The 24,995-nt window shown below is 39.0% G+C and overlaps 1 protein-coding gene across 1 annotated transcript in view; it reads left to right on the top strand.

Moving 5' to 3' along the window:
- The first annotated feature begins 494 nt into the window (after positions 1–494).
- Positions 495–24,995, top strand: part of ABCA6 (ATP binding cassette subfamily A member 6) — a 58,668-nt gene continuing 34,167 nt past the window's right edge. Inside the window, exons 1-11 of the mRNA XM_042915860.1 lie at positions 495–568; positions 1,706–1,805; positions 3,580–3,781; positions 4,791–4,952; positions 6,672–6,775; positions 7,180–7,406; positions 10,644–10,785; positions 11,577–11,762; positions 16,032–16,179; positions 17,753–17,918; positions 22,010–22,068. Of these exons, the coding sequence (XP_042771794.1) occupies positions 1,710–1,805; positions 3,580–3,781; positions 4,791–4,952; positions 6,672–6,775; positions 7,180–7,406; positions 10,644–10,785; positions 11,577–11,762; positions 16,032–16,179; positions 17,753–17,918; positions 22,010–22,068 (1,492 nt within the window). The 5' untranslated portion in view covers positions 495–568; positions 1,706–1,709. The remainder of the gene's footprint in view (positions 569–1,705; positions 1,806–3,579; positions 3,782–4,790; positions 4,953–6,671; positions 6,776–7,179; positions 7,407–10,643; positions 10,786–11,576; positions 11,763–16,031; positions 16,180–17,752; positions 17,919–22,009; positions 22,069–24,995) is intronic.

Raw genomic sequence — 24,995 nt, 5'->3', positions numbered from 1 at the left:
GGTTGCTTAGCTTTATTAGGAAAAAAAACCTTCAGTTCCAGTACATTCTGCCCATTTAGTATACATTAGTCAAATATAGCATTGGCAGTTGGGTTTAAACATCAGCAGTAAAAAAAAAACAAAAAACAAAAAAAAACTAGCTAAAGATTTCTCATACACATTTAACCACTTTAGTTAGTGGTTGCTTTTACTTATTTATTGCTTTTTCCCCATCTTGGTCTCATCATGTTCGACAGGCTAGTTCTGTTTTCCTTGTTTACCGTTTTACCCCTCATCCCTGGAGTTGAAAGGCCAAGTGCACAAACACAGGGTTTGTTTTCTTCCCAGCCAACCACTGAACCATCGTTTCCCTGCAAATAATTGGCTTAGGGAAGAAAAGGCAGAAAACAAAACAAGTTCATTATGTGCAGCTTGGTCTGACTACACCCCCCCCCCTTCACAAAGCAGCCTGGGGAAGGCACCCATTTAAGGAATAAATGAAGAAGTAGAAATAAGGAAATTTTCATTGTTGCTGTACACAAAAACAGAACTGTGCTTCGACAGTGTCTCCAGAGTAATTTTCCAGACGGTAAGTAGAGCTGTTTAGTTGTGCTATGGCAAATATGTGGGTGGACACTGCTAAAATCAGTCTCTTTTTCAGATGTTTCCAAATACTCATATGTATTGTATTGAAGACCTAATGATAAAATTTTCCAGTTTATTCCCAACCAACTTGTATTGTGCAGGTAGAACACCAGGATAAAGGAAAATAGTAAAATCTGCTTCTGTACTAGGTGAGGGAGAATTGTCTGAATATTTTGTTATGCAAATCTAAAATAATTTAATTCTGAGAGTATAAAAGCTGAAAAAAAATCGTCTCTGTTGGCTTATTTGCAAACATTTGGGGAAAGTTACTTTCCATGGGATTCCTTTCTTTCTCTTTCTTTCTTTCTTTCTTTCTTTCTTTCTTTCTTTCTTTCTTTCTTTCTTTTTCTTTCTTCTTACTTGTTAGTTTCCTCAGTTCAAGGACTTCTGAATTCAGAAAATGGAGATGAGTTCTTCTATCCTTCTTGTGTCTCACAATCAAGTTTCAGGTAGTTTGGGTCTGAATTGCTATCTCACAGCCTAGCTCTTTTGGATGAAAGCTGTTCAGTTTCATCTGAAAGGGAAATGCTACAGGAAAAGAGTCCACTGAGGTTACGTTTACTGGGCATAATTAATTACTCAAATGAATTGAAATAATCAGAATTTTGGTTAATTTGATTAGCTCTGGTATTTCTATTTAAATGCAAAGAACAAAAATTATTAATCGGATGAGATAGAATTCAATTACTCTATTCATATAGTGGAATTTCTGGTATAAGAGGTAAAAACATGTGAAGTGGCTTACAGGTTCTGAAAACTAACAATATCTTTTTCATTGTTCTGCTCTTTATTTTTCGGGAAAATTGTGACACTGAACACTATGTCCCAATGGTTACCCACTCTCCCAAATAGCTTACAGTGATTATATGTGATGTAAAATTTTGCAGCCATGTGTTATTAAGATGATATTTTAAACTCATTTTTTGTAGTTCTTAAAGGCAGGAAATGTTTTCCACCAAACGATGATCAAGGTTTTTCTCTCTGCTTTTCCGCCACTCTCCCCAAGATGTTTCTTATTACACTTATTTTTCTGGTTTATTTCACACCTTGTTAATTTTCTCCTTGTTTGTTCAATGCAAAGCTAAATGAATATGAAACAGAAAAGTGTGTACCACCAAACTCAGGCACTTCTGCACAAGAATTTTCTTAAGAAATGGAGAATGAAAAGAGAGAGCTTATTGGTATGTTTGAAACTTTCCCTCTTTCTGCAGCTCACCTTATTCTTTTATTTTATCCCCTAACGATGCTCTTATTCTATATTTTAAGTAGCAGACTGGATTCATTGATTTTGAGGTTGCCTCTAACCATACTTGTCGAACTGAGAGTCTCATAGTAGTCCCTGAAAAATAACGTAATATTGCAAAGACAAAGAATATTCCTCATATTTAAAAAAAAAAAAAAAGAATAAATGAGAATTTAATTGTATGGGAAATTATTAGCAACTATTTACAAATTTTTTTAATGTTTATTTTTGAGAGAGAGAGAGAGAGAATGAGCAAGAGAGCGAGTGGGGGAGGGGCAGAGAGAGGGAGACACAGAATCCAAAGCAGGCTCCAGGTTCTGAGCTGTCAGCACAGAGCCAGATGCGGGGCTCGAACTCATGGACCCTGAGATCATGACCTGAGCCGAAGTTGGACATCCAACTGACTGAGCCACCCAGGTGCCCTGATTTTTATTTTTTATTTATTTTATTTTATTTTATTTGAGAAGGAGAGACAGCGAGAGAGAGGCAGAGGGGCAGAGAGAGGGACAGAGAGAATCCCATGCTGAGCATGGAGCCCAACACAGCACTCAGTCTCGTGACCATGGGATCATGACCAGGGCCAAAACCAAGAGTTGGATGCTTAACTGACTGAGCCACGCAGGCACCCCGGGAAATTATAGCAGCTATTAAAGCTGCTACCATATGTAACAAAATTAGAGTAAAGAAATAATCAAAAGAGCCCCAGCAGAAATTGAGAAATTTTAACTTGGGGCACTTCTTTTCAAAGCCATAAATTTTCTACGTAAAGACTATTTCCAAGAATTACGGACCAAGTACCACCACTGATTGTCAGTTGCATTAGGTAGGTGGGCTATCTACAGGTAACTGACCCAAATCTCAGAGGCTTAACTCAGCAAAAGTTTGTTTTTCACTTTGCTCATAGTCTAAATAAGGTTGACAGTGAAACTAAAGTGGGTCTGGTAGGTGAAGGAATCTTCTCCATACAGTCAGTCAGGGACCCGAGCTCCTTCATCTAGGGACTCTGCCATCTCCCTAGGCTTTGGAGATCTCCCCTGGATCGTCTGAATCTAGTCAGAACATCAGAAAGTACAGGGACTGAGACAGAATATAGGTTTTGCATGGTTCCGCAAGCCAGGCCTTGAAGGTTGCATATCATTTCTGCTCATGTTCTATGGTTGGAACTCAATCACTCAATCGCTTGGTCTGACTTCATTCCCAGAGGCTGGGAATGTGGTCTAGCATTGTTTTAAGCAGGAAGAGATTACTGATATTGGTGAACCACTGGGCAATATCCAACACTCAGTTCCTTTTCATGTTTTTTTTTGTTTTTTTTTTTTTTTTTGATTTCCAATACAAGAATATGACAATTGACCAAAATGTTGCTATTTGCCATCATGAACTCTATCTGGGACCCTCTGTGTCTTAGAGACTATAAAGTCCGATGCCCAGGCCTAAGAATTGTCATCCTATTAGTCACCCTGTTGGTTTTTATGATGGCCTCTGCAGTAGTTCATGATTTAATACAAAAGTTTAGTTCTAGTGTTGGAGAATGATCTATGTGGCAACTATCTCGGTGTGCATCTTTTGTTGGGTTCCCTTTGCTCTGAAGAGTTGAGAGCAAAGAGAAGCCAACTATGTGGCAAAATCAGAATTTATCTTCAACCGTTCTTTGGTATTGGCTGAACCTTTTAAGGGAATATAATCTAAATTCGTTCTTCCTCCTGTTATAGGAATGGATATTCCCAATACTTCTGGCACTGTACATGGGACTGTTTTCACATTTCAGAGAAAAGACATATTTTCCTGAAATTCCTCCCCAAGCTCTGGGAAGGGCAGATAACTTTAATAACTCTATAGGTGTTGTGTATACACCCGTCTCTGATATAACACAGCAGATAGTGAATAAAACGACATTTGCTCCATTTGTGAAAGGTAGGTGTACTAATCTTTTTGAATTGATGTATACATGTTGAATTCGAACTGACAGTGATCTATCATGCTAATTATTTAGGTTATCAAGATAGCCTACAAATTTGGTTAGTTTTTTCTTTCTCTCGCAACAATTAGCTTTTTAAAGACTTTCAGCTTGATGGGGGTCCAATTAGGGAGGTCTGCATTTCTATTGGAATTTACTTAAAACAATAAATTTATAATTTCAGATTTGCAGAATAGTGTCTAGGAGAATATGCCATTTGTGGGAGCGGGTGCCCTTAACATGGAAATACAGTGATTAAGATTTACAACACAGGGAAAAAAAACATCGAAATAAAAGAAATTAAATCTAGCTATTAAATTATAATGTCAGAACTATGAAAAGTAAGGATGGCTAATCTAAAGATACTCTGTCTGCATATGGTATACTTTGTACACATCTTTAAAGGCCTTCACTCTAAATGAAATCACTATGTAACTGAGATAACTAAGATCAAATGTGTATTTCACTCATGGGCAAGGTGGGTGCAGTTTGGTAGTCTGCTCTTTAACCCTCGATTTCTCACAGGTGACTTTGCTGGCTGTGAGAAATACACTTACCTGGCAATCTTAGTTCCCACATAAGGCAAAAATCAGATGAGGTGTCTTTGCTTCAGTAAATCTGAAATCTGGAATCCCCTGACTCTACAGTTACTACTCCCATTTACTTCTATTTTTGTATCCTCGTTCTCTTATGCATACTTACCCTAGTATAATATTTCTCTATACCTAAAATTTGCCATAATACTTGTCATTACTAAAAGAAAACACTCAGTTCTCACGCATGTCTCCTGAGTCTAGAATCTAAACCATTTTTTTCAAAAGGCCCTCCCTGCCTTTTGGGATAAGTTTCATTTAAGTGGAAAATGATTTTAGTTTCATTCCAATCTGATGACACCGTTGGATATCACATTCCGTTGCGGTGAAAGTGTGCAACCCTCTATGTCTATTTTTACCTTGTCATCCACAGAAAGAAGAATCATCGGAGTGCCAAATCGAAAATCCATGGATAAACTACTTTTAGACAGTTTTGCAGACCTGGTGGGAATCATCTTTAATGACGCTTTCTCTTATAAGCTAAAATTTGTTCAGGGATATAACATTCCATTTTTGAAGGAAGATCTTTTCACAGGTGACTTTCCATATAAAATATCATTGTGGTATTTTTCATGTTTTCCACATAAGGAATAGGTTGGGATTGGCAACAGAGATGCTTTTGATAGAACATGATAAAGTAGATAGAGCACATTGTATCGCCGAACTTATTCCGAGGGCAATCATATCTTCTCACGATAAAACATGATGGAGTCATCCAATGGAGATAAAGTGAGCACACAGGGGCATGTTGCAAAGGATGCGGGGTGATCCAGACGGAGAGGTCCTGGCCTCAGGTGAGGTTCCAGGTCAGCAGGAAAGGCAGACATTGATGAGTTCATGACAAGTGCAAAGAGAGGTGCTGAGCGGGTGGGAGACTTAGACCAGGGGTTCCTAATAAGCTGTGAGATGAGAGAAGTCTTACGGGGCGAAGTGATGTTTAAAATGAGAAGGACTGGCACATGGGGGTGGGAAAAGCGTTGCATTTCAGACAGAGGAAGGGCAGGTGTGAAAGTCCTGAGGTGCCAAGGGCATCCGTTTGTATCCATGGAAGAAGATGAGTATAGCTGAACAGAAGACATGGAAAGGAATGTGACAGGAGACTGAGGCTGAAGTTAACCCAAGGGCTGGACCCCGTGACGTCCTACAAACCTAGGGTGTTGGGGAGCCATTGAGGTACTTTAATTAGGGCAGAGAAGAGATTAGACCCCCAAGCCTAAGGGAGCTCTCTGGATATGGCCCAGGGCATGGGTTGCAGAGCGGTGGGGGAGAACACAGCCAAACATACCAGGGAGCCAAAGGCAGCTCGGACACGACTGGCGGCAGCTGAGAAGGAGAGTGAATGGGTCCGAGGGCCTTTCAGGAAGCAGAATTGATGTGACTAAGAGAATCGGTTCTTTCCCATTCATTCTCTGAGTGTCTTCTTTGTGTCCTGCACTGTTCTGGCCCTGGGGATGAAAGTGAGCAAAACACAGAGGGAAGCCTGTTTGCACGAGTCATTCCAGTCGGGGACAGGGGATGGGACAAAAATGATGCACTCTGCCAAGTGGTGATAAAACAACAAAGTAAAATAGAGCAGGCTTGCAAGATAGAGCCCGAATGCTCTTCCGGATATTTTTATTTATGGTGGCCAGGGGAGGCCTCTGTGCTGAGATCACTTTTGAGAAGAGATCAAGATAGAGGGGAGGAATGAGCCATGGATCCATGGAGCCATGGATAATGGATCCATGATCATATGGAGCATATGAGCATATGAGCAAAAAAAAGTTCTAGCACAAGAGCGCATTTAGCATTTTGAGGCACGGCAGGGAACCCAGCATGGTGGGAGTGGCATGTTTGTTTCATCTTCTTTCAAGTATTTATTTATTTTCAAGAGAGGGGAGGAGGGAGGGGGACAGAGGATCCGAAGCGGACTCTTCGCTGACAGCCGCGAGCCCGATGGGGGGAGGGTCGAACTCTTGAACTGTGAGATCATGACCTGAGCTGAAGTCAGACGCTCAACTGACTGAGCCACCCGGGGGGCCCCAGCTTTCACCTTCTTTTCATGTCTAACACTTCCTACGCATACTACAGTCTCGGAGAATAAAATTTGCCTCATTAAGAACTTTATTTGGTTTTTTTTTTTTCCTATGTGGTTATAAGTTCTGACTGGTGGAGACTCCTCTAGATTGTTTTCCCTTGGGTTCTCATTTCTTATTCTCTAATGACGTCCATCTGTTAACGTCGCTTATGGTATCGCCTCCCTTTGTGCTTGTAGCTCATTGTTGGAATATGCATGGTGACTTTTCCTGTTCTCTGGCCAAATACTGGAATAGAGGATTTGTGACTTTACAAACTGCCATTGACGCTGCTATCATACAAGTAAGAAAAGTTCTAATAATTCACGTAAACTCGTTCCACAGGTATCGAGATTTGGGTGAAAGGTGATATATGCTCAGGTTTTCATACGTTTGTACAATGAAGTAGGGATACAAAGGCTGAGATTGGATTTAGGCGAAGGAACACATTGCTTTTGTTTTTAACTTTAATTTTCAAGGAGTTTCAGAGTGATGGGAAAGGAAATGGCAAAAACCAATGTACATGGAGGTCCACGTACCCACCACCCAGTTACTCCTAACGGTAATATCTTTCATAACTGCAGAACAATATTAAAATCAGGGAATTGATGTTGGTATAGCCCTCACAAGCTTGTGTGGATTTCACCATAGCCTGTTCAGTTCCTATTTTTTCAAATAATGATTTTCCTTGTTTAAACCCCACTTTAGATCGCAACAAACCGCTCTGTGACAGAAGAGTTGATGTCAGTTACTGCTATAAATATGAAGACTTTACCTTTTATTCATAAAAACATTCTTCAAAAGGAGATGTTTATTTTCTACTGCCTTCTTTACTTTTTTCCATTGATACACTTTATATCGCTCAACGTTACAAAAGAGAGGAAAAAATGGAAGGAGTTGATGAAAATGATGGGTCTACAAGATTCAGCCTTCTGGTGAGTAACTGATTCAAGCAGTGTGACGAATAATCAGAAATTAGGAAGCGGTAAAAACGTGTCATTATTTCCAGAACTGTGTGCCACCGCTGAGACTCCAATGCAGCGGTCCCGATGGCACCCCTCCTACTTGGTCTGCCCATGGTTATCATTTGACTTCTCCGCACTTCCTCATACTTGAAGAAAGTATGATCCTATAATGGCTAGCTTGTGTTCAGAGGTTTGATCAGCAGGGATATATTTTTTTGCAGCACTAAAGTACCATGTGTTGGACTTGAGATGTCCTATAAAATATGCCCAGTGCATATAGCACTTAGGGTGACATGTTGGAAGGGCTCAATAAGGACATTTGTTCATATATTGATACCTTTGTATCTTGACTCATTCAGAAATGATTTAGATGTTTTTAAATACATATATTTAAACACACGTATATTTAGGTATGTGTCTGTCTATGTGTGTGTGTGTTTGTATTATAATAAAAACAAATGACTGAAGAATAGAAACAAGGATCTCACAGAATGATAACGGGTAAGACTAGAAGAAAAAAACACAAATCATACAAGCTCTAAGCTTCCAAGAGGTCGCCTGGATGGCTCAGCTGGTTAAGCATCCGACTCTTGATTTCAGCTCTGGTCATGATCGCACCATTCATGAGTTTGAGCCCCGTGAGTTCTGTGCTGACAGTGCAGAGCCTGCTTGGGATTCTCTCTCTCTCTCTCTCTCTCTCTCTCTCTCTCTGCCCCTCCCTGTCTCTCTCTCTCTCTCTCTCTCTCTCTCTCACACACACACAAAATAAATAAATAAACTTAAAAAAAAAACCTAACATTTTTCAATACTGAATCCTGGGAAATGTGTCTTTGTATAGTCCCCACAGCAAGAAAATTACTCTTTGTGGCTATGCAACTATTTGGAATGGGTGAGGAATTATTTACTGAACAATCATCTGTAAGTCACATGTTCCCTAAAATAACATTATGGTCTAGGAAATTTTAAATTTTCTATCAAGTATATTTGATTAACAGAGAGAGTTTTGATTCTAACATACCTTAATTGTGAAACAGAAAAAGAGGAAAATGTGTTTCTGAAATGAAAAAAAAAAAAAAGAGTGGTTTGCAGTGAAACTTTGGCAAATGCAAAGAAATGAATGGAGTCTGTTAGGAGGGTAGTGAGGGGGACTCTGTGTAAATAGGACTGTTTTTTAGTTCAGAGGATGTCCTGTGGGGCAGTATCCCTGTAGTCACCTGAGAATGGGGGGGCACAAGTCAATTCTGGATTAAAATCAGAAAGGTGTTGGATATTTACATGTGGATTCATCCTCAGGGTAAATGCTTCTTAGTATGCATGTAATGTAAAGTTAGCAAAACGAATATATATATATATATATATATATTTTTTTTTTAAGGAATATATATATATATATATATATATATATATATATCTCCTTAAAACTAAAAAGGAAAAAACAAATCTGAAATGTTTTTGCCAAGTACAGGGTGTGTATTGGAAATAAGTTGTATCACAACCTTTTTTTTTAAGTAATGTGAAATAACTGTGAAATGTCATCAGCATTTATTATTTAAGTGTGATGACTGAATTGCTTTGTTTTTATCATGAAGGCTTTCACAGCTTTATTAACATCCTCCCCATGCCCCCCCCGCCCCATCGCCAAACTCCCTGCAATGAGTTCCCTTTTCTAGGTAATGTTTTAAGTTCCTTCATTTGTAATTCTCCTACTGTATAGACTTTTAATTCCCACCTGTAGCAGTTCCCTTCTGTACTCAGGAAGTGGATTCTGCAGAATGCCATATGCTTTCCAAAAATGCTGATGTTTCCAACAAAGGCTGAATCACTGTAATGCCACGACCTTTAAAAAGAAGTCGAATAAGCAGTAATTAAACCAGTTGTTCTGGGGCATATTGATGCAAGTTCCTGGTTTTAATACTCTCACTATTTTTTTCAGCTGTTGAATTTTTTTTTTAATTTTTTCTTTAAACATTTATTCATTTGAGAGAGACAGAGTGTGAGCAGGGAAGGGGCAGAGACAGAGGGAGGCACAGAATCTGAAGCAGGTTCCAGGCTCCGAGCGGTCAGCGAAGAGCCCAAAGCAGGGCTCCAACCCACAAACCGCAAGATCATGACCTGGGCCAAAGTCGGACACTTAACCGACTGAGCCACCCGGGCGCCCCGGTTTCTTATTCCGTTGGGCAATTTCGTGTAGAGGCAAGAGGACTGAGCAGAGTGCGCACTGTCGTCTGGGCTTGGCTATTGATTTACTCGGTGGGTCTTGAATAGGCCCATGAAGTAACAGTAGGACCTACAGTTTACTTATCTGTAAAACAGGAAGCCCGGACTCAAACACCTTGTGTGGTCCTCTTAGATCTAAGACTGAATACTATTTCTTACTAACCACCTGATAAAAATGCGAACCCCAGCACATCTAAAACAACACAGAATGAGCACTTAAGGCTGTACCCTCATTTATATCAGCTTTCAAAAAAGGAAACATGAACAGGAATAGCAAGAAAAGAAAGGGCCTGGAGGAATTATGAAATTTCAGTTTTCTACTACTAGGGAGCGTGGAGGTCCGGCCGGCTGAAATCCTCAAGAACGGTCCAATTCTCCTCTGCCCCCGGGGCTTCTGTGGTTCCCTGATTGATCAGCAGCTTAGTTATATTCCCTCCCATTTCTACGGTCAGAACACCTCGGTAATATGTTATAACGCTGACGGCACAAAGAGCTTAATCTCTTTACTTCAGCAGTTACCCCTTTGAGACACTTTTGTGCATTTTCCCAAAAAAGACAAGTACGAGAGTGGTCTCAGCAGCAGCAAATAAATAAAAACTGGAAGTAAAATTGGAGACAAAAATTGGAACAACCTAGAAGTCCATGGGCAGGAGAACATTAGGATATAGTCATACGATGAAATATTATTATACAACAGTGAATAATATCATATATGTCCATTGATGTAGACGAGCAACAGCAGAACACATACAAGATGATGCTATGTATGCAGGTGTTTATTCTATTTATACAATAAGTGGGTGCAGAGCTGATGCTTAGCCAGGAGTCAGCAGCACAGCCCTACCAATGTAATATTAATAACATTTTCATTACTAACCTAAGTAGGCAGATAGAACGGTAAACATTGTATCATTCTTTAGATTTTTGGTAGGTTTTAACTATTTCCTAATGAAGTTAAAATAATTGAAATAACTTTTTGTCTTCTTTTAGGCTCTCCTGGGGCTTAATCTATGCTGGCTTCTTCTTCATTATTTCCATAATCATCACAGTTGTCATAACATCTACCCAAATTATAGTCATGACAGGCTTCATGGTCATATGTACACTCTTTTTCTTATACGGCTTGTCCTTGGTAAGTGCATACATTTATTACCACGTTCTCTGCTTTAGGTCGTAGCTAGATGTAGTAAAAATGAAGTTCTCTGGAGGTCATTACAGTTCGTTATTTCCTTCGTGTCTGCTTTGTGTGCAGGTGTGTGCGTACTTGCTTGAGAAAGTCTCTAGGAGTTGTTGAGAAGTTGATCTAGTATGAAATACAATTGGACCTCTCTTTTGCATAAAGTCTGCATTAATGCAACGATGCCTCAAAAAGAAAAAAAAAAACCTTGACTCTAAAAATATTTTGACTCTAAGACTTTTCTAGACAGTTCATGAGGATGCGCTTGAGGGGCGGACCTGTCTCTTCGTCCCAAAGGTTCCCCATAACATGGTGGCTTGCACAGTATCTCCCTCTGACACTCCATCTTGCCCTCTCTTCCCATGTCACCCCTCTTCCTTCATAAAGCAAGAGCCTCTACACCGCCCCCCCCACCCGCCTCCCAGGGTGTTTCCTGGAGAGGGTACATAGGTGTTCTTTCTTAAGACATTAATGTGGTTTCTTTGGGTGTTTCCAAGTGTGCACGTGTATCCTTGTCCTCGGCACGCACAGCTTGCCCCCTGCCCTTTCTTCAGCAACTAATGCCTAGCAGTTGAGGAGAGCAAATAAGGATCCTCTTTACAAAGGGGTTGAGGGAAGGACTGAGCATTGTGATGCCTTGATATCTTCATCATCGTCTCGCTGATAAATATTTATGTTATGATCTAGACATCTCTATTTATTGTGTAATGGCTGTTTAACGGCTAGACGTCTTCTCTCTCTTTCAGATAGCTTTAGTGTTCCTGATGAGTGTGTTGCTAAAGAAAACAGTCCTCACCAATTTGGTTATGTTTCTCCTCATTGTCTTCTGGGGGGGCGTGGGATTCGCCGCATATTACAGACAACTCCCTTCCTCTCTGGAGTGGATTTTGAGTATCTGCAGCCCATTTACCTTTACTGCTGGATTGAGTAAGGTAGGAGCCTAGTTAATTGCTTTATTATTGAACTTTCAAAAGAACTTGGTACTTCATAACTCTTCATGGTTGCAAGCACTCTTTCTCTTTTTTTAATGTTTACTTATTTTTGAGAGAGAGAGAGAAAGAGACAGAGTGTGAGCAAGGGAGGGGCAGAGAGAGCTGTCAGCACAGAGCCCGACGTGGGGTTCAAACCCACGAGCTGTGGGATCATAACCTGAGCCAAAGTCGGATGCTTAACCAACGGAGCCAACCAGGCGCCCCTAAGTGCTCTTTCAAATTAGGAGCATTTATGCTAAACAATTCTAGCCTAAGACTAGATTTGAGAATGTTATTATTCCAGTGTAGAAAAATCATCATCACATAAGGAAGTTTGAATAAGAACATCTTGAATAAGACAGAGTTTCCCCTCTCGGATGTATTTTCATTCGGAAGCATTTTCTTCTTGTTTCTCATATGCAGCTATTCACCTTTCTTTTTTTCATTATTTATTTAAATTCAAGTGAGTTCACACACAGTGTAGTATTGGTTTCAGGAGTAGAACCCAGAGATTCATCACTTACATATGACACCCTGTGCTCATCCCAGCAAGTGTCCTCCTTAACGCCCATCCCCCATTGAGCGCACCCCGCCCTTCCACTTCCCCTCGGGCACCCTTCAGTTTGCTCTCGGTATTTAAGAGTCTCTTACGGTTGGCCTCCCTCTCTGTTTTTATCTTATTTTTCCTTCCTTTTCCCTATGCGCGTCTGTCGCGTTCCTTAAATTCCACATACGAATGAAATCATACGATATTCGTTTTTACTTTATATAATGAAGGCATTCTCTATTAAAAATTGTGTAAACCGCTTTTGGAAACCTCAAATCTGCAAAGCTGTCAAGACTATAAATACAGAGCGTAACAAATAGGTACTAAGTATCAAAACGCTCATGAGCTAGATCAAGAAATAGAAGGATGCCACAACTCCACTCTTTGCTCCTGAAGGTAAAAGTTTTGTGATCTTCACTTCCTCATCCCCACCTAATGTGTGTTCCTAAGCCTAATTTTTTAGTGTTGCCTGGAAATCTTTTCCAGTTTTTGACTACTATTAACGCTGCAAAAAATCCTTATGCATCTACCCTAGTGAATATAGGCATTCAGTTCTGTTCGGTATAGACCTCGGAGTTGGATAGTAGGATCTAGGATACATATATCTTAATCTTCATAGCTACTACCAGTATTTTTCCAAAGTGGTTGAAACAATTTACTTTTGCCCCAGATGTTTCGAGTTACAGTCGTCCCGAATCTTTACCAGCATTTGGTATTATTAGTCTGCCAAATTTTAGCCATTCTGGTGGATCTGCAATAAAAATCCTTGGGGTATTAATTTGCATTTTCCTGATGTTTGATGAAATTTCATTCTTTTTCGTACGCTTAGTGGCATTTTGGATTTTCTCTTTTATAAAGTGTCTATCCAGGTTTCCCCCCACTTTTTTTTAACTGACTTTTAGTCTTTTCCTTATTGCTTTGTAGGAATTTCTTATATACGCAAGCTATGAGACATTTGTTGCTGACATTTTTACTTGCTCAATGGTGCTTTTAATGAGCATTTTCTTTTCTGTAGAGTGCTTTTGTATCTTTAAGAAATCATTGCATTCCCCCAAGGTCATAAAGATATTCTCCCAGGGGTGCCCAGGTGGCTCAGTCAGTTAAGCCTCCGACTCTTGATTTTGGCTCAGGTCATGATCTCTCGGTTCACGGGATCGAGCCCTGCATCCGGCTCTGAGCTGACAGCACAGAGCCTACTTAGGATTCTCTCTGTCGCCTCTCGCTGCTCCTACCCAGCTCACCGGTGTACATATGCGCATGTGCTTTGTCTCCCCAAATAAATAAATAAGCTTAAAAAAAATTTTTTTTGAAGTTTGTCTCCCATGTTCTTTTCTGGAAGCTCAATTGATTCTACTTTTACATTTGGATATAAAATCCATTTCAAAATAACTTTTGGATATCTATATGTAGAAGCAATATTAATTTTTCTACATGAATATCCAATTTCTTCCACTTAATTTGTTGAAAAGACCATCCTTTCCCTGAACAGACTGCTATATTTCCTTTGTCAGAGCTCAACCAATCCTGTATTAACCCATCTGTGTACTCTTGAACTGTTGCTACATTATCTTAAAATTGTTTTTGCTTTATGTGTCTTGATATGTGGTGGTAACAGTTTGACCACTTGATTTTCTTCTCCAAAGAGAGACTTTTCTATTCTAGGTTCTTTGAATGGTGTAAATTTTAGAATTAACTTATTGAGTGATACACACGCCTATGTATGTGTGTACAAAGCTGTTCATGTTGGGATGCAGTTTGATTTTTTCAATCAGTTTCAGGGAAATTGACACTTTTCTTTTGATCATGAATAGTATGTCTTCACATTCATTTGCTCTTTGTAATTCGTTTTAAGTATTGAGAGCCTTGCACATTTTTTTATTTATTCCAAATTTTAAATCCCTTTTTTAATACGTTTGATGCCATTATAAATAGCATCTGTGTTTAGATTCTTATTTTTAAATGTTTGTCATAAATGTAGAGAGATACAACTGATTTCTGTATATTGGCACTGTATCCAGTTTCCTTTTTATATTCTTTAAAACTAAGAGCGCCTGGGTGGCTCAGTTGGTTAAGCAGCCAACTCCTGATTTTGGCTCAGGTCACGATCTCATGGGTTCGTGAGGTCAAGCCTCACATTGGGCTCTGTGCTGACAGCACAAAGTCTGCTTGGGATTCTCTGTCTCCATCTCTCTGCCCCTCCCATGCTCTCTCTCTCTCTCTCTCTCTCTCTGTCTCTCTCAAAAATAAATAAATAAATAAATAAACTTTAAAAGCTAGTATTTTTCTAGGTTTTATCTTGGGATTTGCTTATGCATAATCATGTTGTCTACAAATAAAATAAATAAATAAATAAATAAATAAACTTTAAAAGCTAGTATTTTTCTAGGTTTTATCTTGGGATTTGCTTATGCATAATCATGTTGTCTACAAATAATGATAGTTTTTTTTTTCCTTTTGCAGTTTTTAATGCTAGTTACTTATTTTTCTTGCCTTATCGAGGAGACTGGGACCTCCAGTACAATGTTGAATAGAAATGCAGGCAAAGGAAAAGCTTTCGACATTTCACAAAAAGATGATTTTTGGTATTGGTATGTGTACATCTATTTTGCCAGGTTTAGGAAGATCGCTTATCTTCTCAGTTTGCGAAGAGACTTTCTTTATTATATGTGGGTATTGAATTTTATCAAATGCTTTTTTCTGCACCTATCTTACCAACCAGTTCACTTTCTCCCTCAATCTGGTTTATGTTGAATTGCATAGAGTGATCTTCAAATGTCAACCCAGACTCGCATTTCCGGAATAAACTCAACTTTGTCGTGAAACAACATTTTACACAAGTGGAGTTTATGTCGTCCAGTGTGAGGAACTGGGCTTGGGAGCTGGACTTCATGTGTTGAATTCAGCTTTGCCACTCCTATGTGATTTTGACTTTGCTTGGTTAAGCCACTCAGTTTCTCTGTGCTTCAGTTTCACCATATGTAAAATGCACATAAAAATAACACAGCCTAGGGGCACCTGCGTGGCTCAGCCAGTTGAGCGTCTGACTTTTGATTTCAGTTCAGGTCATGATCTCATGGTTTGTGAGTTGGAGTCCCGCGTTAGGCTCTGCGTTGACAACGTGCAGCCTGCTTGGGAATCTCTCTCCTCCTCTCTCTCAGCCCCTTCCTCTTTCCCTCTCTCTCAAAATAAGTAAATAAACATTTAAAAAAATAATAAGGCCTACCTTATGAGGTTATGATAAGGATTAAATGAGATATTATAAAAAGCCTTAGAATAACATCTAGAACATTATACCTATTGTCACATGGCAAAATTATAAACATCTTTATTTGTAGTAATAACTAGAAAAAGTTCTCGTATCATTATCCAACTAAGATGCTTCAAATAATTTTTCATATTCTTTCAAAAACTTGTGTTCTCTTTGCTGCCTAGAACAGATATTTTGCAAAATTGCAGTGACTTTATGAAAACAAGAAAATGTCCTATTCTTAGAACATTTTTTTAAATTGGTATTTCCTTCCAGTATTCCTTTGTTGTCAGATACAAATAGTTTCACCAATCACTTCATTATAAGGGCTTCTTGAAAAACCTGTTTAATAAAATGATAAATCTTGCTGTCACACTGGATTATTTTTGGGTTTAATTTAAATAATTATTAATTATTGTTTTTGCTTGAATCTTAGATTATCCACTTGGATAGTACTATGAATGGTGTAATTTTTCCTGACCCTTCAGGAGACTCCTATGTACTGATAGCAACTTTTTCTGTGTTGGCTTTTGATGCGCTTTTCTACCTGGCATTGGCATTATATTTTGACAAAACCTTACCCTGTAAGTAAAAATGGCTTTTCTTCGACCTCTGCACATGTTGATCACACTGTAGGTTTTTACTTAAGGTTATGTAAATGTACTTAAAGAAGTAAAGAATAACAGGGGCGCCTGGGTGGCTCAGTCGGTTAAGCATCCGACTTTGGCTCAGATCGTGATCTTGCGGTCCATGAGTTCGAGCCCTGCATCGGGATCTGTGCTGATGGCTCGGAGCCTGGAGCCTGCTTCGGATTCTGTGTCTCCCTCTCTCTCTGCCCCTCCCCACTCACCCTCTGTCTCTCTCTCTCAAAAATAAATAAACATTAAAAATTTAAAAAAAAGAAGTAAAGAATAACAAATATTTCCTATCACAAACTGAATGAGTTCTTTATTCCTGCTTCATAGTTTTAGCAGTTTGAAGGAATTTTCATGGGAAAACAATTAGTCTTCTGCTTTTAATAATATACATTATGAATACTCAGTGATTAAATAATGGTACTTTTTTCAAGAATCCCTGAAAGTGTTTTCAAAGAATGATATGTAAGACTTGTTTCAAAATGAGCTGCAATAAATTAATTCCCCACATGGTTTTGGCAAGTGTCGATCTATCATATGGTGGAAGGTGTTTAGTAAGTAGTTCTTACAAGAATGTGGGGCAGATTGTGAATTGAACATCCAGAAAGGGCCCCGGGTCTGGAACAATCAGGTTCTCCCCTACTCCCTCTTCTTCTTGGAGGACCACTTCACAAGGTGACATGTCCATCCTTTAAGGAAGTAACAAAATAAAAATGAAAGAGGACGTTTTCAGCCTTATTCTGAAAATTTTTTAATCAGTTGTTCATATTTACAGAACAATATTACCCAGTTAAATCTTCTCTATCTTACCAACAACCAAAAATTTCACAAGTGCAGACTTCCTGCCCACATGCTAGAATCAGAACACTTTTTTTTCTTGCACAATCTTATTTATTTACCTTACTTTGTATGTTCTTTCCACTTTGTATTTAACCCTGTCTTCTACGCTTCTATGCAATTATTTTATATATTCCTATCTTTCTGTCACTTCTGGTTCAATATCTGAAAGCCCTTAGCAACAAATACTACTTCTGTGTTTTACATTTGGAAAATGACAGTGTATTTATCCTGAACAAATATAATTTCTTCCTGTACTTTACATACACATTCCATAGGGACTTCAGTAGTATGTCCAGTCGTATTGTTGCGATCAAGGGATTTCTGAAGTCCACAAACATGTTTCCAGTTATTTTTATGTGCCATATTAAGGCCTTCCCCCCTAAGTGTTCGGTTTCATTCATTCTAAATATATTTTGGACCACATTTTATTTAAGCCTTTGTATATGTATATTTATTGAAAGTTCTATGGTACTGTTTGGCTTTTGTGATGATATGTTATTTCCTTTGAATTTTCATTGTTTACTTCATGACCAGTTTTCTTTTCAATAATAAGAAGTTATAATGAAAACAATTTCTCTATGATGCTTAAGTCTAAGACACTCTGCACTATTTTGAATAAGGCTTCTTTGCTCTTGGTTCTAATGTTAATGATCCAATATCGTATCGCCTCTTGATGAATTAGGTGGAAATGAGCGCCATTACTCTCCATTATTTTTCCTGAACTCGTCTTGTTTCCAACACCAAAGGACTAATAATAAGGTCACTGAGAAAGAAATAGATCCTGAGCATCCTTCTGATGATTGTTTCGAACCCGTAGCTCCAGAATTCCAAGGAAAACAAGCCATCAGGTAATCACACTTATATGGGTGCAAGGCAAACTTGAACAAAATATTGAAGAAGAAATTTGTCTTTGTGAATGTCACTTTGAATTCTTGCACATGACCACCAACGGCTCTTGATTGCTCCTTGAAAGGAAAATTCTCTTTGCTTCGCTCCATATAATGTTGCCACATCACCCGCCATCTTGTCTCCCTCCTTATTTCTAACTTTTGTCTCATGCCTCTCTTTCATGCTTCTTACTCTTTTCTTTCTCCAAATTCCTTCCTCTATAGTTTGTCTGGCTTATGTGATATAATGGAAGAAGTAAGAAACTTGGACTCAAAAACTTTTAGACTTCAATACCACAATTCCCTCTCATCTGATGTGTAATCTGAGAAAAAAAATGTGTAAGTTTCTCTGGATCTCCCGCCCTGTAATGAACAAGAGTAATATTTACTTTGTAGGATTGTTTGAAATTCATATAAGGAGTTCTGAAAATATCTCTGCCATCAGATCCTACCTCAAGCGATTCTAATTCAGGGAGTATGGGCTTACGCCCAAGAATTTGCAGATTTTAAGAAGCCCGATAGGTTTTTCTAATGTGCCCTAAAATTGAAGAACCAGAGGGTTCTAAATATAAACCACTTATTTAGCCGATATTCACATAGTGCCTACTAGGAACCAGACACGTACTTAATACTCAACCAAAGCTTGTAAGGTGGGCACTTCTATTTGGCCCATTTTATAAATGAGAAAGGTGAGGTTCTGAAAAGTGAAGTCTCTTGTCCAATGTCATGCATTCATAAATGGGGAGCCAGGATGGGAATCCAGAGTCTGTCTATTCTCTTAGCGTCTGGCTACTGTAGAGATGTCAGGAGGTGAAGGAAGAGGAATAAAGTGGCACTATAGCTAGGAAGTGATCTATTTCTGCCTAAGACAAAGAGCATAAGGTGAACTTACATACCTCAACTTCATCCTTCTAATTCAGACCCTATTTTCTGTTAAGCTTCCTGAAGGGCCACAGCCCCTACCGACCTCAGCTCTATGAAAACATCTATCTGAAAGAGAAAGGCCAAGTGAGGAATAATCCCCCAAAACTCAATGTCCTCAGTTCCTCTTCACTGGTTGAGAACACAAAAAATAAAATTCTATTACTGTTCAAATTATAATAACTTTCAGATGTAATCTTCCAAAAAAGTCTTGAGGTTAGTTATGTAGATCAAAAGATGTTTGTTTTTCTACTTCTGCAAAATAGAGAAGAGTAAAATGTCCTCACCCGCCATCTTTGTTCCCCTTACCTCCCAAACCTGACCCATCTATGCAATGTTAACTCTGGAGGTCCCTGTCTCTTGGTCTGGATTCTTTACTAAAGTGGAGGAAGGAGCCACTAACAAATCAGGAAAGAAAAGTCATCTGATCCAAGACCTATAAAGTGTTTGACTCCATTGCAGGCCAACTCACCCCAGATCCACACCAAAGTAGCAAACCAGGCTTAGGTGCCCAACCTTGTAGCTCTTCAGTGACAAGGTTCTGTACATTTCAGTCACCAGTGAAGCAGGTTCTGGGGCTTCAAGACGGCCTAAAGTTGACTGTTTACCACCCAACATTAGACACTGTTCCCAGTGCATAAGTCTTAACTCTTCTTTCCTCATAGTGACCCTTTCTTAGGGAAACCCTTGCCTTCCCCACCACTAGACAAGTGTCAACACTATCACAATCAATCCCAATATGTTGTATGGATCTAGAAGGTACTACTGTAATGATTCCCTTTTTCCCAGGTGGTCTCCCCTTTATATGCCAATGGACACTTCCTCTTTCCCTAGCAGCCTGGAAGCTATACATATTTGAAAGTATAGAGCAATTCATGCAGAGCTCTAACCAGAATCAAGATCATGGCTATGTAAAAATATCTATATTTTATTCAAAACTGGCTCCCTCTCACCCATTACTGCCTCCTCCCAATTTTTCCTCCTCTGGGATCACTTGTATGCACAACTGTCCATTCCTATAACATTAGCCCATTCGTGCAACATTCCCAGAGCGTAGACAGGATGTCTGCCCCAAATGGCTATCTTCATCTCTGAAATCCAAAAACAACTGGCTACTCCTAAAGGGACGTTTCTTTAGTAAAATAAAACATTAAGGGGCACCTGGGTGGCTCAGTTGGTTGAGCATCTGACTCATGATTTTGGTTCAGGTCATGATCCCAGAGTTGTGGAATCAAGCCCCATGCAGAGCCTGCTTAAGATTCTCTCTCTCCCTTCGCCCCTCTCCCCTGCTCATGGATGATCTCTCTCTCTCTCTCTCTCTCTCTCTCTCTCTCTCTCTCTCAAAAAAAAAAAAAAAAAACCCACACACACATTAAAACCCCACTTCAATGGGTGTCCCACTGTGGTCCGATTCAGCACCATTTTAAGCCTTTCTCTTTTATATTTCCTGACTCTTTGGTGTAACCCCACCCACTGCCAGTGTCCTGGTTGAATAATTGTCCTTACTTTAATTTTGATCCATGCTCAGAAAAGCGGTTGACCAAATTATTTCCCTTTGAATTAAAGATGCCACCGTACATGATCTTATGTAGTCATGACATCTCTAACTTGTCGGAGCCTGGTTCCTGCCTCTTCCTGCATTAGTTCCCTTTGGGATTCTAATGTTCATTCAAGTTTGGTCATTACCCATTTAGAGGGGTGTGTGTGTGCGTGTGTGATATTCGAATGAAACCTTTAGATGTGGTAGCCTAATGCTGGGAGGAAAGGATAGGGTTAGCATTAGGTTGGTGTAAAAACCATGAGAATCAATGAGATCACCCATCAAGAGAGTCAAGAATGGGAAGACCATCATGTACCTGGAGAACACTGTGGAACACCAAGATAATGTGTCTGGCAAAAGAAGAGGACCTTACAAGGAAACCGAGATGAAACATTTAGGAAAATAGGAAGAAAGCCAGTAAATCCAATGTTACCTTGAACGTAGACACTTTCAACCAGCACACCGACACCAATAGCGACCCATAATCCAATAAGTAAGGAAAGAGAAGTCTTTGTTGCATTTAATAATTAGGGGCCACTAATGATTTCAGTATGAGGAAGTTCACTAGAATAGTGGGTTCAGAGTGATCGAGGAGGAAGTGAGAAAATGGACATGGAAAGAATTTGCTCCTATTTTTAAAAAAATTTTAAAACATTTTTTCATGTTTATTTTTAGGGGGGGTGGGGGGCGGGTCCAGAGAGAGAGAGGGAAACAACAGAATCCAAAGCAGGCTCCAGGCTCTGAGCGGTCAGCACAGAGCCCACTGCGGGGCTCGAAGGGGCTCAAACTCACAAACCAGGAGATCATGACCTGAGCCGAAGTCAGGCACTTAACCAACTGAGCCACCCAGGTGCCCGGAAAATATTGTTTTTAATAAGACGAGGAGAGGAACGCCTGGGTGGCTCAGTCGGTTAAGCGTCCGACTTCGGCTCAGGTCACGATCTCACAGTTCGTGGGTTCGAGCCCCATGTCAGGCTCTGTGCTGACCGCTCAGAGCCTAGAGCCTGCTTCTGATTCTGTGTTTCCCTTCTCTGTTCCCCCCTGCTCGCACTCTGTCTCTCTTTCTCAAAAATAAATAAAGATTTAAAAAAAAATTTTTTTTAAAGAGGAGAGAAATCTGATTGTATCCAAAGCAAAGTACAGGCCAAAGAGAAGCTATCAGAGAGGAAACTATAGAAAATGCAGGTGACAGAGGGTCTGATTAATGAACAAGTTTGAAAGGGGTGGGAGGGGATGGGAGGGCATGGGAGAGGGTGAGAGGGGAGAGTTAAAGAGTGCAGATTAACGAGCTGATTGTGTACAGAGTAGAAAACATCCAAAGACAGAAGGTGAGAAACATTCTAAAGTGTTCTGCTTCTCTAAGCAAAACATTAATAATTTAACTGTAACTTTCTAAAGCGACTTTTATTTTCTCTCTTGGGGAAAATGCTTACTCAAAAGCAAGTCTCTGTCTTTCTGAGCAGACTGGTTATAGCATCCCTTATTTCACATAAGGGGGTTGGTGTATCTGTCACCGTGACTGGGGTTGTTCCTGACCTCTGCTACTTCCGCTTCTGCGTTGGCTGAGTAAACACCACTTCTGTCATTGCAGAATCAAAAACGTCAAAAAAGAATATACAGGAAAGTCTGGAAAAACAGAAGCACTGAAAGGTAAAGAGAAACGTTTCATTGTTTCATTGACTTCTTTATTGCAAAAAATGGGGAGAATTCCACGTGAAAAATTAGCGCATGCACACGAGCAAAACAGAAAAAGAAAACAATACAAACAAGCTAACTCCCACCATTTGGAGATTAACTGTGATTGAGAACTGGCTATAAAATCCTTCTAGGTGTTTCATGGATTCAATAATTTACAGGAATAGGGTCATGCAATGAAAGGTATGATTTCATTTTGTTTTTAAAGACGGCTTGCTAAAAACAATATTGTATTTTATTTGCACTGTGAGGAAAGACCATCTAGACTTAAAATTGATATATATTTTTTTATACTAGCCAGGGAATTTATATAGTTTCTAAGTACTGGTGAGATTAACTAAAACAAGGTGAGTACAAACTGGGGATTGCTGGAGGGGAGGTGGGCGGGGGGATGAGTTAAACGCGTGATGGCCATTAAGGAGGGCACTTTTGGGGAGGAACAATGGGTGTCATATGTAAGCGATGAATCACTGGGATCTACTCCTGAAAGCAAGACTACACTTTATGTTAATTAACTTGAGTTTAAATAAATAAATAAATAAATATTAAAAATAAATACAACAAGGTGAGTAACCCCATTGACCATGAATGAAATTTCACAAGTGACCATCTCCACGGCAAACACAGAAGTTTGAATGAACCAATGTATCTGATACTAAATTCCGACAAATAGTTTTCTGTAACAAATACTTAAGTAAGATCCAAGTCAGTGGCCTCATTTTATAGAGGACAGCCTGTGTTTGGTAGTAATGATTTTTAGGAAGAATGTAACTGATGTTTACAAGAGACGGAAACCTGAGAAGTTACAAAAAGAAGAGCCAGAGACCTTCCCTAAGGTTCGTGGTTCTCTGTCCAGTGCTTTAGTATTGAGTTTACTTTTTAGTCCATAGTGTGCCTTAACTCAGTCTCACTTATCCCTCTGAGGTCATTTCTCACTTTGAGAATTTTCTGTACCCGTGTCAGCAAATTTGTTCTCCACCCCGTCGCCTACCCCCAGGTTTTTCCCATCCAAAACCATCTCGATCTGTGGTTTCTTAATTGAATTTTCGCCAAGGATACATTGAAGTCTTTTTTAAATTTGTCATTTCAGTTTTCCAGCGTGCATTATGAACCACTTTTGTACTCGTCAATAACCATGAACGACTTTTTACAACACCTTCAAAAAAAATTACAAAATTAGAAGTGATGAAAATCACTGCGTAGAGACACTATATGAAATCAACAGTTCCAGGGGCTCTTGGGGAAGTGATGGGGAGTTGCACGCTCTCGACCTTCTCCCCTCGCAGTTACTTCCTGTAGCAACTTTGGAACACCTTTGGGAACACGCTTTGAAGTCCTTACCTGCAGCCCGGCTGTCAGTGGCTAAATGCGATTCCCATGTGTGGACACCTCAATTGACTGACGCTAGTGAATGAAATTTGGCTTGTTTCCAATTTTGTCCTTATCATAAAAAAAAAAAAAAAACAAACAAAACACTAGGGGGTGACTGAGTGGCTCAGCAGGGGCTCAGGTCCTGATCTCAGTTCTATGAGCCTCACATTGAACTCTATGCTGTCAGCACAGAGTGGCTTTGGATCCTCTGTCTCCCTTTCTCTTTGCCCCTGCCCCACTCGCTTTCTCTTTCTCTGTCTAAAAAACAAATAAATTAACATTAAAAAAACCCCACCATAATGAGCCTTCTTATTTAATCATTGTGAATATAATTGTGGATACAAATTTCTAAAAGCAGATAACTCAAAGGGACTATATTTTTAAGATTTTTATACATATTTCAAATAATTTCCCTCCAAGGTTATAAAAATGTATACACTTGTGGGAAGAAGCAATAATTAAAAGCAACAGCAGTAATAATAGGAACACTTAAAGTTTATTGACTTCCATGGAAACAATGATAAGTGAGTTACACTGACTTTTTCACTGAATCCTGTCAGATAAATAGTATCTCTCGCATTTTGCAGATGAGGAACTGAGGCTTGTATTTCTTTTTTTCCAGTTAATATGGGTCAGTTCCAGGACAGAGATCATCAGTTTTCTCTTACTTTTGAAAACGTCATTTTTTCCATTTAAAAACAGTAAATGTAAAACTTGTTAATGTGCTTGTTTAGTTCTCCCAATATTATTTATTAATTAATTCATCTTTTTGATGAATTTAAAAGCCTGTTTCATTAATCTTTATTTTTTCTGTTTACTTTGGTCCATCTTAGGCCTCTTTTACATTCCATAGTCAGTGTGTCCTAAAGCAGTAACATATTATTTTAATTATTTATCCCACTGGTGTTACTATATTACTAACATATTACTTTAATTATTATAGTTCTCCAATACTAACATATTATTTTAATCATCAATAATTTTAATATCATGTGGCCAAGACTAATTTCTTACCATTCTTTCATTTTTCTTAATTATGGAGCTTATTTTTCCAATGATTTTTAGAATCTTTGAAGCGAATTATAAGTGAGGGTTTTAATGGATTGGATTACAGTAGGAAGAATTTTCCCTTTACGTGTCATTATTATTCCTAGTACATTTAATGGTTGAGTAAAGTGAACCTCATAGTGTTTAGTTCATCCAAGGTCATCCAGATAGAAAATGAACGAACTGGAATTCATCCCAGTTGTTAATTAATTTCAGTAAGGTCTGAAAGTAGGTCACAAATTTAACTGAAGGAACCTGATCTTTTAGACTTAATGTATTACAAAATTCTTAAGAATTTCATCCAACGACTTTCCAAAACAGAATGTAGTTTTCACTTGGTGGTAGAGAAAACAAACAAAAAATAATAATGGAAAGGATTCTTAGGTGAATGACTTTCTTCTACTGACCTGTAAGTGCAAAAGGTTTGTAATAAAAGAATAGAAAATTTCTAACAGGGGAAAATA

This window comes from Panthera leo, chromosome E1 (assembly GCF_018350215.1).
Source record: "Panthera leo isolate Ple1 chromosome E1, P.leo_Ple1_pat1.1, whole genome shotgun sequence".
NCBI classification, from domain to species: domain Eukaryota; kingdom Metazoa; phylum Chordata; class Mammalia; order Carnivora; family Felidae; genus Panthera; species Panthera leo.
This window is presented reverse-complemented; position numbering and strand designations above follow the sequence as displayed.